This window comes from Myotis davidii, unplaced genomic scaffold (assembly GCF_000327345.1).
Source record: "Myotis davidii unplaced genomic scaffold, ASM32734v1 scaffold187, whole genome shotgun sequence".
NCBI classification, from domain to species: Eukaryota; Metazoa; Chordata; class Mammalia; order Chiroptera; family Vespertilionidae; genus Myotis; species Myotis davidii.
The window spans coordinates 3418487-3430531 of record NW_006383018.1 but is presented as its reverse complement, the minus strand read 5'-3'; the positions used below and the strand labels follow the sequence as shown (position 1 = coordinate 3430531).

Sequence of the window (12045 nt, the reverse complement as noted above, 5' to 3'; positions counted from 1 at the left end):
GAATGAGGAAGCAAGCCCCACCAGTCACTATATCTGTTGGTACCTTGATCTTTGACTTCCCAGACTCCAGAACTGTGAAAAACAAATTTCTGTTGTTTATAAGGCACCCAGTCTATGGCATTTTATCAGAGCAGCTGGAATGGACTAAGAGATGCACCAAGAACTATGGCTTAGTTAAAAATGAAGAGGGTTCAAATACAGTATGGTTAAAATGGTGAAGTCATTTTTATTTCAGTACTTGACAAAATACCCCATAAAATTCAAAACTTCTACCATTATACAAAAATAGGTCTCTACAAGTGATATCTGTCATCATCACCAGTAGCAAATATATTAGGCAGAAACAGGTAACTTCAGTAGCCTTATAAGAAAAGTGCAGGACACCTCAAGCTACACATTCAGCAGTGTCATAATATGCAAAAGTTTAATCTTTTCACCCATTTGATAAATACACCAGGTTTATAATTTAACCATTTAAATTAGCATTCCACAAATACACATGTAATTGAACGATTATTGTGCATGAATACATACACAATGCTTATATGTACAAATTCCAGTTTGTTTTCATGTACTGGCTGGGATTTGTATACAATCATGAGCTGTGTTCATGTTGGTCCCATTGAATATCCGCAATACAAAAGCACAAAAGAACCATTGGTTTACAAAAGGGAATTTGCTTAAAATCACTTTGAGTCATGATGTTTCAAAGGATTATCTTCTCATGCCACCATGAAAATGAGTGGAACCTAGAAGAGAAAACCAGAATATGTAAATGATTTCAAATTAGATTGCTACCTGTACCATACTAAATAGTTTATGAAGGGAAGATTACTATTATCCTCCATTTAAAAATAATACTTTAAAAAAATAAAAATAAAAAAAATACTTTTTATAGTCCTAAAAAGTTCATACTTGAAGAGATTTTGAATATATATTTAAAAGTCACTGTGGCAGGCTCTGTATCAAGATCTGACTAAAATTAAGGTCCTCTTTAAAGTGCCCTGAAGGTTGAATGTTCTATACCTCCCACCTCTTGAGAAATCTTCGGGACTTCAAAACCTGCATTTTGTGACCTGAAGAGCATTATGCTAAATGAAATAAGCCAGATAAAGACAAGTATCATATGATCTCACTTAGATGCGGAATCTAATGAAAATAACTGATGAACAAAATAGGTTCAGAGGTACGGATGCATGGAACAGAATAACAGATCTCAGTGAGGGGGTTTGGTTAATGTACCGTACTACCCTATCTCCCAACAATTTTTCATAATGTCCACAGACTATCAATTTTAGTCAATACTTTTCCCCAGGCATTAAGGAGAATAACAGATCTCAGTGATGGAGCTGGGACAGGAAGAGATTAGCCAAAGAATACTTATGTATAACCCATCGACACAGACAACATGGGGAATGCTGGGGGTAGGGTGGTGGGTTCGGTGGAGGGGGTCAAAAAGGGAGAAAATAGAAGACATCTATAATACTGTGAACAATAAAATAAAAGCAAACAAAAGAAACCTATTTCCACCTCATTTTCACCAAGTGGACAGTAAATAAATACACTCATGACCAAAAAAATCCGAGTCTTGTGAAATTTGGATGCTCAAGGCAAAGCACAAACCAAACCACAGTCTAACGAGGACAATACAAGTTTCTTGCGTTAGGTGATTTTTATAGGAAAAGATAAACTATTAACTTAAAATAACCTATTAGTCCTATCTAGTTTGTGGGAATAGTAGATTAAAAAAAAAGAAAATATAAAAGTTGACTTAAAGCATATTAAATTAAAATGATTCAAAATCTTTGAATCAAGAGTGAAGGGGGACAGGACAAAGGTTTTCCCACAATGAACAGGGAAATAACTAAGTATGACATTTTTGTGTTTTTGAGCAGAGAGAAATAAAAGGTCATTTTTACAGTCTTTAATGGGGTATGTTTTATGCAAACATAAAAGCACAAGATCCTCCTATGAATAATGGCTGCATTAAATGCTTCAAGTCCTTGTTTGCTCCTCTCATCTCCCCACCCAGAGAGAGAAACATTGATGTGAGAGACACATCAATAGGTTGTGCTCCCCAACCCCACTCACCCCAACCAGGACCAGGGATAGAACCTGCAATGCAGGCAGTGCCCTTGACTAGGAATGGAACCCAGGACCCTTCAATGTCTGGGCTGACACTCTAACTACTGAGCATACTGGCCAGTGCGGTGCTGCCAATTTATGGCTAAGCTGAGAGTACCTGACTGTACAGTTCCAAGGCGCCTTTGCAGGGCCTCCAGCCGAGTGATATAATCTGTCAGGGCTCTGTCAGGGTCATAATTCTGAAGCTGAGAACATGCTAAGGAAGCAGGATTTAAATCAGCTGGAGGGCCTGGGTACCTATGGGATCCAAAATATAAACATGAGTCCAAATTATCCAGAAACAAGGTAAGTAACTTCCCCACCAGCCTCCACCCCCTCTCAAAATGCAGACCACTTGTACATGGCCTGATCTGTATCTCCCACAGTGTTTGAGCTGTACAGTGAAAAAAACGCCTCAATAAACGCAAAGCAGCAGCTATGAAGTCATCACAATAATGTCCAGTATACTGCCTGCCACATAGGTCCTCAATAAATGCTGTCTATTATCTAACTGCATCTTGTCACGCAGACTGGAGAGGTTTTGTCATAGTGTCCACAGACTATCAATTTTAGTAAATACATTTCCCAATGCCTAACCCACAGCATTTACTAAACAACACTTGATCAAATGTTTCTTATACCCTTGGAAACCAGTTACAAATCTAAAAGCTATTTTTGATTCTGAGCCTTTGATTATGCAAATCACATATTCCTGAAGATACATTTAGCTTTTTCAATGCAAAGAAGTCAAAGCCCTAACACTTCCCTTTATTAGTATTAGTATATTTAACCACTCTAGGAAGGTTTTATCACATTCTTACCTATTTTGAAATGGAAGAGGAGACCTAGGGTAGTCCAGATCTGCTCTTGAGCGGTATGTAGTATGTCTCGGCTCTCCGTACAGCTCCAGTCCACCGGGAGAATGATAAAACAGGTCAGTCTTTTCAGCACCTAAAGTAATCCCAGACATACCTTGTTCAAAAGAAATGTCAAGCTCTTGAAAAATTTCTACAAAACAGATGAAGACTCAGAAGATTACTATACTGTACCACACTGTCTCCTATTTATAGTTATTTTCAATTAAAGCCGACGCTCTATCCACTGAGCCAAACCGGTTTCGGCAAGAGAGCCAAATTTTTTAAACTTAAACTATATAGGTAGGTACACTGTTATTAACTTAATGAGGGTACTCCTAAGGCTTAGGAAGTGCCACACTCAAGCGGCCAAAGAGCCGCATGTGGCTCGCGAGCCGCAGTTTGCCGACCACAGGTTTAGGGGAAAAGAGGTTGTGGGTAAAAAAATACTAACGTAGCCAAGCCATTCCTGTGACTTTATTAGAAAAAGCTGGAAATCAAGATTTACTTACAACACAGAACTCATTATTATACAAATTTCAGCTGTTTCAATTTAAGCTTAGATTCATATTTTAAAAACACTTTACTTAGGATACTAAATATATTTCCTCTTTCTCTGGTGCTCAGCTACTGGGAGAAAATGTACAGGTGGCTTGCAGTGGTTCTTAACCTGTGGGTCGCGACCCTTTCATAGGGGTTGCCTAAGACCATCAGAAAACACATACATAATTAACATATTGTTTTTGTGATTAATCGCTATGCTTTAATTATGTTCAATTTGTAACAATGAAATTGGGGGGCACCACAACATGAGGAACTGTATTAAAGGGTCGCAGCATTAGGAAGGTTGAGAACCACTGCTTAGCAATACATAGCAAAGTCCTATTGTGTGTCTGTAACTTTGTGTACGCCTTTCCTTATGCCTGAAATGTTGAAGCCCTAATGTTTGTTTCCCTTTCTAGGTGTAGAGAGAAGTAACTTCAACTATCAATCATTACTATATAACCCATAGGTAAACTCAGAAACCTGTTTGAATATTGCTAAATTGTAAGAACTTTACACCATAACTTGTCCATATGGCTGAGAAGAGCAATCCGATCTTGATCCAGAGCCTTAAATGCAGTGGTAAGGAGCGTGGGTTCTGGAGCCAAACTGTCAGGGTTCGATGTTGGCTACTGGGTAACCTGGGGCAAATGACCAATGCTCTTCATGCCCCGGTTTTTCATCTGTGAGGTGATAATAGTAACTGCACCCACATCACAGGACAGGGAGGACACATGGTAAAAGCAGGGCCTTGTGCAGACTAAGTACTCCACAAAAATCAGCTATTACTATTCTTTAAAATAGCAAGGTCACCAGCTCTGTGAGTTATAAGGGCTCTCTCTGTCTTTGAACATTATTTGGAAGGTATTACACACGAAGTAATTTTAGACAATCATAAACAGGAGAAAAAAATTCTATTTTGACTTCACCTGGATTCAGTCCATCCCTGTTAATATTGATGGAACCAGAACTTGTGACTCGATGCCACCGTCGAACCAAAAATTTCATTCTAGAAAAGAGCCCAGAAAAAATTTCACAGCCTATTTATAATGTAGAGTATAAGTATACACTTCACACAAAAATCAAGTCATACATTTAAATATGAATGCAGGACAAATTTCAAGATCACATGGCTGCCTAATCTAAAACGAAGCAAATGCCCCCTGGGTCTCTGGCAAAACGAACTGGAGCAGAAGGACAGGGCTTCCCCAGAGGCACCAAAGGTCTCTGGCGAGGCCAACAGCAGGATGGCTTTAGGGGTCAATGGGGCGCAGAGATGGGGAGCAAAAGTTGAAAAGAGAAAAGTGGATGGGCAAAGAAAGGGCGAGAAGTAATAAAAAGAGAAGAGAATGGAGACTGAAGGGCAGACGGAATAGACCCTTAAATTGGCAGTGAGAGTGAGCTGAACTGGGAGAGCCGAGCAGGAGGCCTTACTCAGTGACGAGAGGAGATTCTGCCTTCCCAGGACCAGGGTGGCAGTGTCAAGAACGCTGCAGCAAGTTGCTGCCTGCCTCGTCCTGGCTCGACCAGCTTTCTTTCTTTCTTTTTTTTTTGTTTGTTTATTGCTTCAAGTATTACAAAGGGTATTACATATGTGTCCTTTTTACCCCCCGTCCTTGACAGTCTCCTGGCCTCCCCTACCCCCCAGTGTCTTATGTCCATTGGTTATGCTTATATGCATGCATACAAGTCCTTCGGTTGATCTCTTACCCCCCTACCTCCTGCCCCCCAACCCTCCCCGGCCTTCCCGCTGCAGTTTGACAATCTGTTTGAGGCAGCTCTGCCTCTGTTCGACCAGCTTTCTGAAGCACCAGTTCTGATTTCATAATTCCAATCAGTTTCAAGGCTCAGTTTTAGGAGGGTCAAAAGACAATGAACATATCAAGTGAATCTGAAAATCAAGTGAGTAATCTGATGAACAGAATGAACTGGTGATTATAATAGAATCAGGGGCATAGAAAGGGAGTGGACTGGCTATCCTTGCGGGGGGGAAAGGGGTGTGGGGGATGCGGGAAGAGACTGGACAAAAATCGTGCACCTATGGATGAGGACAGTGGATGGGGAGTGAGGGAGGAGGGTGGGGTGGGAACTGGGTGGAGGGAAGTTATAGGAGGAAAAAAAGAGGAACAAATGTAATAATCTGAACAATAAAGATTTCGTTAAAAAAAAAGACAATGAACATGTAAGAGGAAAAGGAAAAAAGGGAGGTAGAATGAAGTCCTTCAGTGGCAAGTGGTTTTCAAGGAGACTTCCCAAATTCTAATAAAAATTAATGGTTAACTCCTGAGACCTCTCAGCGTCTTCTAACTTATGAGCACATTGGTCTTTCTCAAAAGGAAGTGAGCTGCCTCTGGGGATGTAGGCAGGGATTATGACTTTTCATCAGTGCCTCTCCCAGCACTTAACTCTGTACAAGGTGCACAAAGTGATGAAGGGGAGAACTGGAACCACATGTCTACAATGTGGAGCAGCAGAGGCAGGGAGAATCCAGACCATGAACAAGGTAAAATGTGAGCTCTCTTTAGAGAACCGACATGGATGAGACTTGGGAGTCCTGGCTGGTTGTCCCAGCTCTATTACTATTGGCTTTGCAACCTCTCCCTGCCTCAGTTTCCTCGTCTGTGAAATGACATTCTGGGCTATGTGATCTCAGACAGCTTCTAGTTAAAAAATTCTAAGTCGTCGAGACCGGTTTGGCTCAGTGGATGGAGCGTCGGCCTGCGGACTGAAGGGTCCCGGGTTCGATTCCGGTCAGGGGCATGTGCCAGGGTTGCGGGCACATCCCCAGTGAGGGGCGTGCAGGAGGCAGCTGATCGATGTTTCTCTCTGATTGATGTTTCTAGCTCTCTATCTCTCTCCCTTCCTCTCTGTAAAAAATCAATAAAATATATTAAAAAAAATGCTAAGTCATACATATGTAATACTTTAATCAATAAAGAAAAAAAAGTTCTAAGTCATATTTTTCAAAAAAAGAAATAGATAAAAACAAAACAAAACGGGGTGGCTGGGGGGGGGGGGGCAAAACCGCTGAAGATGCATCAGATGTGACCAGATAGGAACACTTGGAAAAACAAATTCCTTTTGGACTGTCTGGCTCCTACAGAAATAAAAGGGCCTGGGTATACACCACTCAGGTCAGTGGACTGCAGTAGGCCAGGTCCTAACTCCACTGCAATCAGACACAGAACAAGTACTGGTGACCCTAGTGTGGAACTGCTAGAGAGAGGGATGAGGGCAGTAGCAGAGTCCGATGACCTAAGACTCCTATCTGGCCTGAATGCAGAGTTAGGGCTTTCTGTAGCTGGGCCCCAAGAGTATGTATGAAAGTATGTCACAGCCTAAGTAATTTTCCACCCCCCCTCTTATTTATATGTCTGAAAGAGTTCAAGGGTTTATTCAGATTTAGGGAAAAAAAGACAGTCTAGATTGGATGTGCCAGCTCTGAGTCACCAGCTGCCTGCATCTGGAAGGGCCCTTTCCCCAGGGTCTCGAGAGGACAACATAAGGTATCCCTGCTAAAAGATGGAAACTGAGAAAGAAGCAGGCATGTTTTAGGACATGTCTATACCATATGACTATACGGAGCACACAGGCAGAGAAAAGAGAGATTAAAAATAACAAATCCCTTTAGAGCAGCGGTTCTCAACCTGTGGGTCTCGACCCCGTTGGCGGTTGAATGACCCTTTCACAGGGGTCGCCTAAGACCATCCTGTATATCAGATATTTACATTACGATTCATAACAGTAGCAATATTACAGTTATGAAGTAGCAACAAAAATAATTTTATGGTTGGGTCACAACATGAGGAACTGTATTTAAAGGGCCAGAGGTTGAGAACCACTGCTTTAGAGAGTCTATTGAAATGGATTTGTTTTCAAGTACTTTACCTTGAAATTGCCATGGACACTCTGACAGCCGACCGAAACCTGGTGAAGCCCTTCGGACGGTTGGTGATCACTTCCAGGTCCGTGCAGGCCGGCTGCCCGCCCATCCGGGCAAGCAGAGCCAGCGTGGCCTCTTCACACTCCTGGAAGCCACCCAGTAACAGCAGAAGGTATTTCTTCTGATAAATGAGAGCTTTCCGAAAACTTTCTGCCCTCAGGTATTTACCGTAAATTCTCTACATTTAAAGAAGGGAAGAATATACAGACATTATTAAGTTATTCAAACTGTTCTCTAGGGGAAGATGACCTTTATTTTATTTAAAAAAAAAACCAACAAAAAAACTAGTGGGCTCTAGTCAGTTTGGCTCAGTGGATAGGCAGTGATGGCGAACCTATGACACACGTGTCAGAGGTGACACACGAACTCATTTTTTTGGTTGATTTTTCTTTGTTAAATGGCATTGAAATATATAAAATAAATATAAAAAATATAAGTCTTTGTTATACTAAGGTTGCAAATATCAAAAAATTTCTATATGTGACACAGCATCAGAGTTAAGTTAGGGTTTTTCAAAATGCTGACACGTTGAACTCAAAAGGTTTGCCGTCACTGGGATATGGACTGAAGGGTCCTGGGTTTGATTCCCAGTAAGGGCACATGGGGGTTGCGAGCTCAATCCCCAGCGGGGGGCATGCAGGAGGCAGCTGATCAATGATTTTCCCTCATCATTGATGTTTCTCTCTCTCTCTCCCTCTCTGAAATCAATGAAAATATATATTTTTAAAAAAGGACTAGTGGTAGTAGAATGGCAGGTACTCTATTACTGTTCTCTACTTTAATGGCAAAGTTGAAAGTAAAGATAATGAACCCTAACCTTACACTTCTGCCTCTTTTTAGTCAATGGAATCTGAATACTAACCTTAAAGTTATGCTTTTTATTTTGGATAGCCCCTATTCACATTTATTGCAAAAATTTTTGTCAATTATCGTCTGAGTTTTTACATTTAACTGTACAGAGCTACTTTTATTATTATGGTCACTAATCTATCTAACTTTTTCATTAACGTTTTCTGTCCCTTAAAGAGTCATAAATTCATGTTCACTCCATAGTTGGAATAACCATTCCAAACACTTTTCTTTTTGTTTTGGATTTTGTGTTGACGGATTAAAGTAGTTTTACTACAATATTCATTATTAGTCAGTAGAGAGACTATTCAGAGGGCTCATCACCTTAGAGAGCATGATGATCTATATTGACAGTGGCAGGGTTTTTGATGGGAGTTGAAAAGATACTTTCTGTTGGTCTACTGAGCATGAGGTGGTGGGAAGGAGGACCATACGCTCAGTGCTGCCAACTGTGACCACTGATAAAGCCTCATCTGGTCCAGACCTGGGCGTGCCTGAGCACAAAGCTCCTGTGACCGGCTAGAGACCTGCATTCATGACAAAACTGAATAGAGAGACTGAGAGACACAGCCTGAGTGCCGCCTAAATTTCAGTCTGCAGAATGAAGGGTAATCAGAGATGAAACAAGGCAAAAACAGAGAACCAGCATTTGGCGTGCATTCAGATGGAGGGTGTCCGACCTTTAGAGTGGCATGCTCAGAGTCAGGGCTCAGGCTGTGAAGTAAAGCTTCATTTCTCAGTTCAGCTTTCAGTTTGTATACTTCGGCTTCGGCCCTCTTCAAGGATTTTTGAAGAGCCAACTTTTCTCTGTTCCAGACTTCTTTTTCAGAAGCAATGATGGCTTCAATGTTGGCACCACCACTCAATGAAAACCTAGAAGACTGCAGAGACCAGAGCCTACTTACTTGATTTTTAAGAATAAGCCTCTAAAGGAAAGCCTGATTTAAACATATTAAAGGTGTTGCTATGGGAGATAAAGAAGTCTCAGCTTTCCAACCTCAAACAGGGACATTAAAAGCCAATCTCAACTGACACTAAGGAATATACAGTAGTTTTAAGTATATGGTCCTTTGCTGAGCCGATTAACTTTACAACTGAAAAGCCTTAAGAGAGTCTAGCTCCAGAGAAGGTGTTTAGATTTAGCAGAACTTTGAACTTAAAAAGTCTAGAGACTTCACAGATGGACCATCTGGGTCCAAATGTTGAGTCTGGGCCTGAAATAGCGCACTGGAGAAATGGGGAAAAACCACATGGCACGTGCACAGGAAGTGGAGCCTATAGAAGCTGTGCAGATGTGTTGCTGTGTATTGGACTGCACAACTGTCTTACAGGTCTTCCCTATCTTTATGTTGGGTAATGACAGAGCTAACAATTTATTCTGCAGTTTTAAATGAAAAAAAAATTTAAATTCACAGAACAGACTGAAATAATTTAGTGACATCTTTCACTTGAGTTATCAACATAACAACTGATATATAACTGACAAGGGCAGAATTAAAATTTGAACATTTCTTTAACATGTGTCTGCAGTTGCTCCATAGGTAGCAAAGTATCTGGCTTTGGGTTAAGTTGACCTTGGTTAAGGCTGGGCGCAGACTTGGAGATTCTGAATGTATAAAACCTCAAATCTGGCAGAGAGAAGGCTTCCAATAAAGAACAGCTATTATTATTATTATTATCACCCTTATAACAATTTCCAATGATCCTTCTAAGACTCAGATACTTAATATTTCTACATTTTCAGGGGAAAAACTGAAACTAGGTAGCAGAAACTGTCACTCTGCACTACGTCTAGTATGTGGCCATGTAGAAACAGACGTACATAATCTCTGCCAGCTCCTGTCTGTTGATACCACCGGATCTGCTCTTCCAGCTTCATAACCAGGTTCCTTAAATCATTCTTCTCTTCGGTCAGTTGGCTGATATGTCCTGTTAGGTCAGCATTTTGTCTCAGTAGTCTTTCAGTCAATGAGCCACAAGACGTATTTGGGGACACTAAGTGAGGCTAGAAAGATAAAATGGCATAAGCTTGCATAGTACAAACATTTATAAATAATACATACAAACTGTGGACAGGCACTAAGAACAGCAATTTCATAAAGAAGTGGTGCTTGTGTTGAGCCTTAAACGATAAGCAGGAATTTGCCAGGCAGGAAAGAAGACAGAGAAGGATATATTAAGCAGAAGGAACAGCATTTGTAAAGGCACAAAGGCTTGAGCAAGAGTGTGTTGATTTTAGGGAGCTACAGTTGCTTGGGAAGGCTGGAGTAAAGACTGCCTTCATTTAAGGACAACAGAACTAAAAATGTGGGCAGTGGAGAGCCATGAAAGGCTTTAGGCATGAGCATGCCATAAACAAAATTTACATGTTAGAAAGATTTCTTGGGTAAAAGTATGTAAAGTAGATTAAATTAGCAAAAATAGATGCTGATGTGAGGCAGACACATCAGGAAGTTGATGCAACAGTCTAGGTGACAAATGCAAAGATGAAGGACGCATAGGATGGATGCTTGGATGTGCAAGTACAGTGAAGGAAGGTGGTCTATGGTAACTTTCAGCTTTCTAAACTGGGTTGGGACAGGAAAGAGGAAAGGAAAACGATGCTCAGTTTGGAATGTGTCTGTGAGGTTGCTAAGGTGTCTCTATGGAGTACAGTTCCCCAAAGTAAAATGTTTAATAACTAACGGAAAATGTAAACCTGGACCACAGGACAAAGGTGGTCCACCAGAACATAAGCTCCATTAGGGAAGCATTTAATTACTGTATCTCCATAACCAGGATAACCCTTGGCACAGAGTAGATGCCCAATGTAAGTATTTGTTCAGTAAATAAGCCTAGTGAGGAACTCAGGCTGCATAACTGAATAAGCTTCCACAGCTGTAGTTAGAGAAAAAAAAGGATGCGGATGGGAGGAAGAGGAACTCATGAAGGTGACTTAAGAAAGAATGGAGCGAGAGAATACTGACACAAAAATAAGGAAAGAGAGGATTTTTAAGATGGAAGAGGTAAAAAGTGTCAAATACCACAGAGACAACGAGGTCAAGAGAGACGGGGGCTGAAAAGATTCACCAGATCAGTCAACTGTGAAAACATTAGTAACATTCATGGGGGTACTGCCCAGACTAATCTTTCAGGAAACGTGGTTATCATCAAACAAGAGGTCAACATAATTATTCAATAGTGATAGTGAAAGTTAATTTCCCCTCAAGCTTTCACTATTTTTTATTGGGGGGGGGGGAGGCAAACATTATTATTATTTAAAATACAAGAAAAAGATAAAAGTAAAACTCTTGAGAAAATATGGTGTCAGTTTCAAGTGAGTCATATAGTTTCCATTAAACCTTTGCTCTCGATACTTTACAGAGTTTTCTAAGCCATACCTCTTTGCCTGGATGGCCAGTTAATTTTTGTAGTTGTAAAATAATTTCATCAATATTTTCCTGAACCCAAATGAAATCTTCATCGTCTGCTGCTTCGAACTGTAGTCTTCAAAACAGAAAAGGACAAAGAATGAATACACCTCCTCGGTTAGTGGTGTTGACTAGCACAAATGTTATGGATTGGGCAACACTGTGCTTCACATATCGCTTCTCCTTTATATTAAGTGTTCTCTCTCCCTGGTCAAGGTGTTAACATATTTGTTTTCAGGTGTATGAGTTCTGTTAGAAAATATCACCTCCTAATGTAAACAGGCATTAACTTTAAAATTTCAACCCCCCCCCCCTCACGCCT

General features: G+C 40.7%; 1 protein-coding gene across 1 annotated transcript in view; it reads right to left on the bottom strand.

The window, feature by feature from the left end:
- Positions 1-201: 201 nt before the first annotated feature.
- AKAP9 (A-kinase anchoring protein 9) overlaps positions 202-12045 on the bottom strand; it is a 110600-nt gene continuing 98756 nt past the window's right edge. Inside the window, 8 exon segments of the mRNA XM_015558280.1 lie at positions 202-749; positions 2243-2382; positions 2946-3075; positions 4451-4530; positions 7410-7642; positions 8994-9194; positions 10136-10318; positions 11694-11799. Coding sequence (XP_015413766.1) covers positions 715-749; positions 2243-2382; positions 2946-3075; positions 4451-4530; positions 7410-7642; positions 8994-9194; positions 10136-10318; positions 11694-11799 — 1108 coding nt within the window. The 3' untranslated portion in view covers positions 202-714.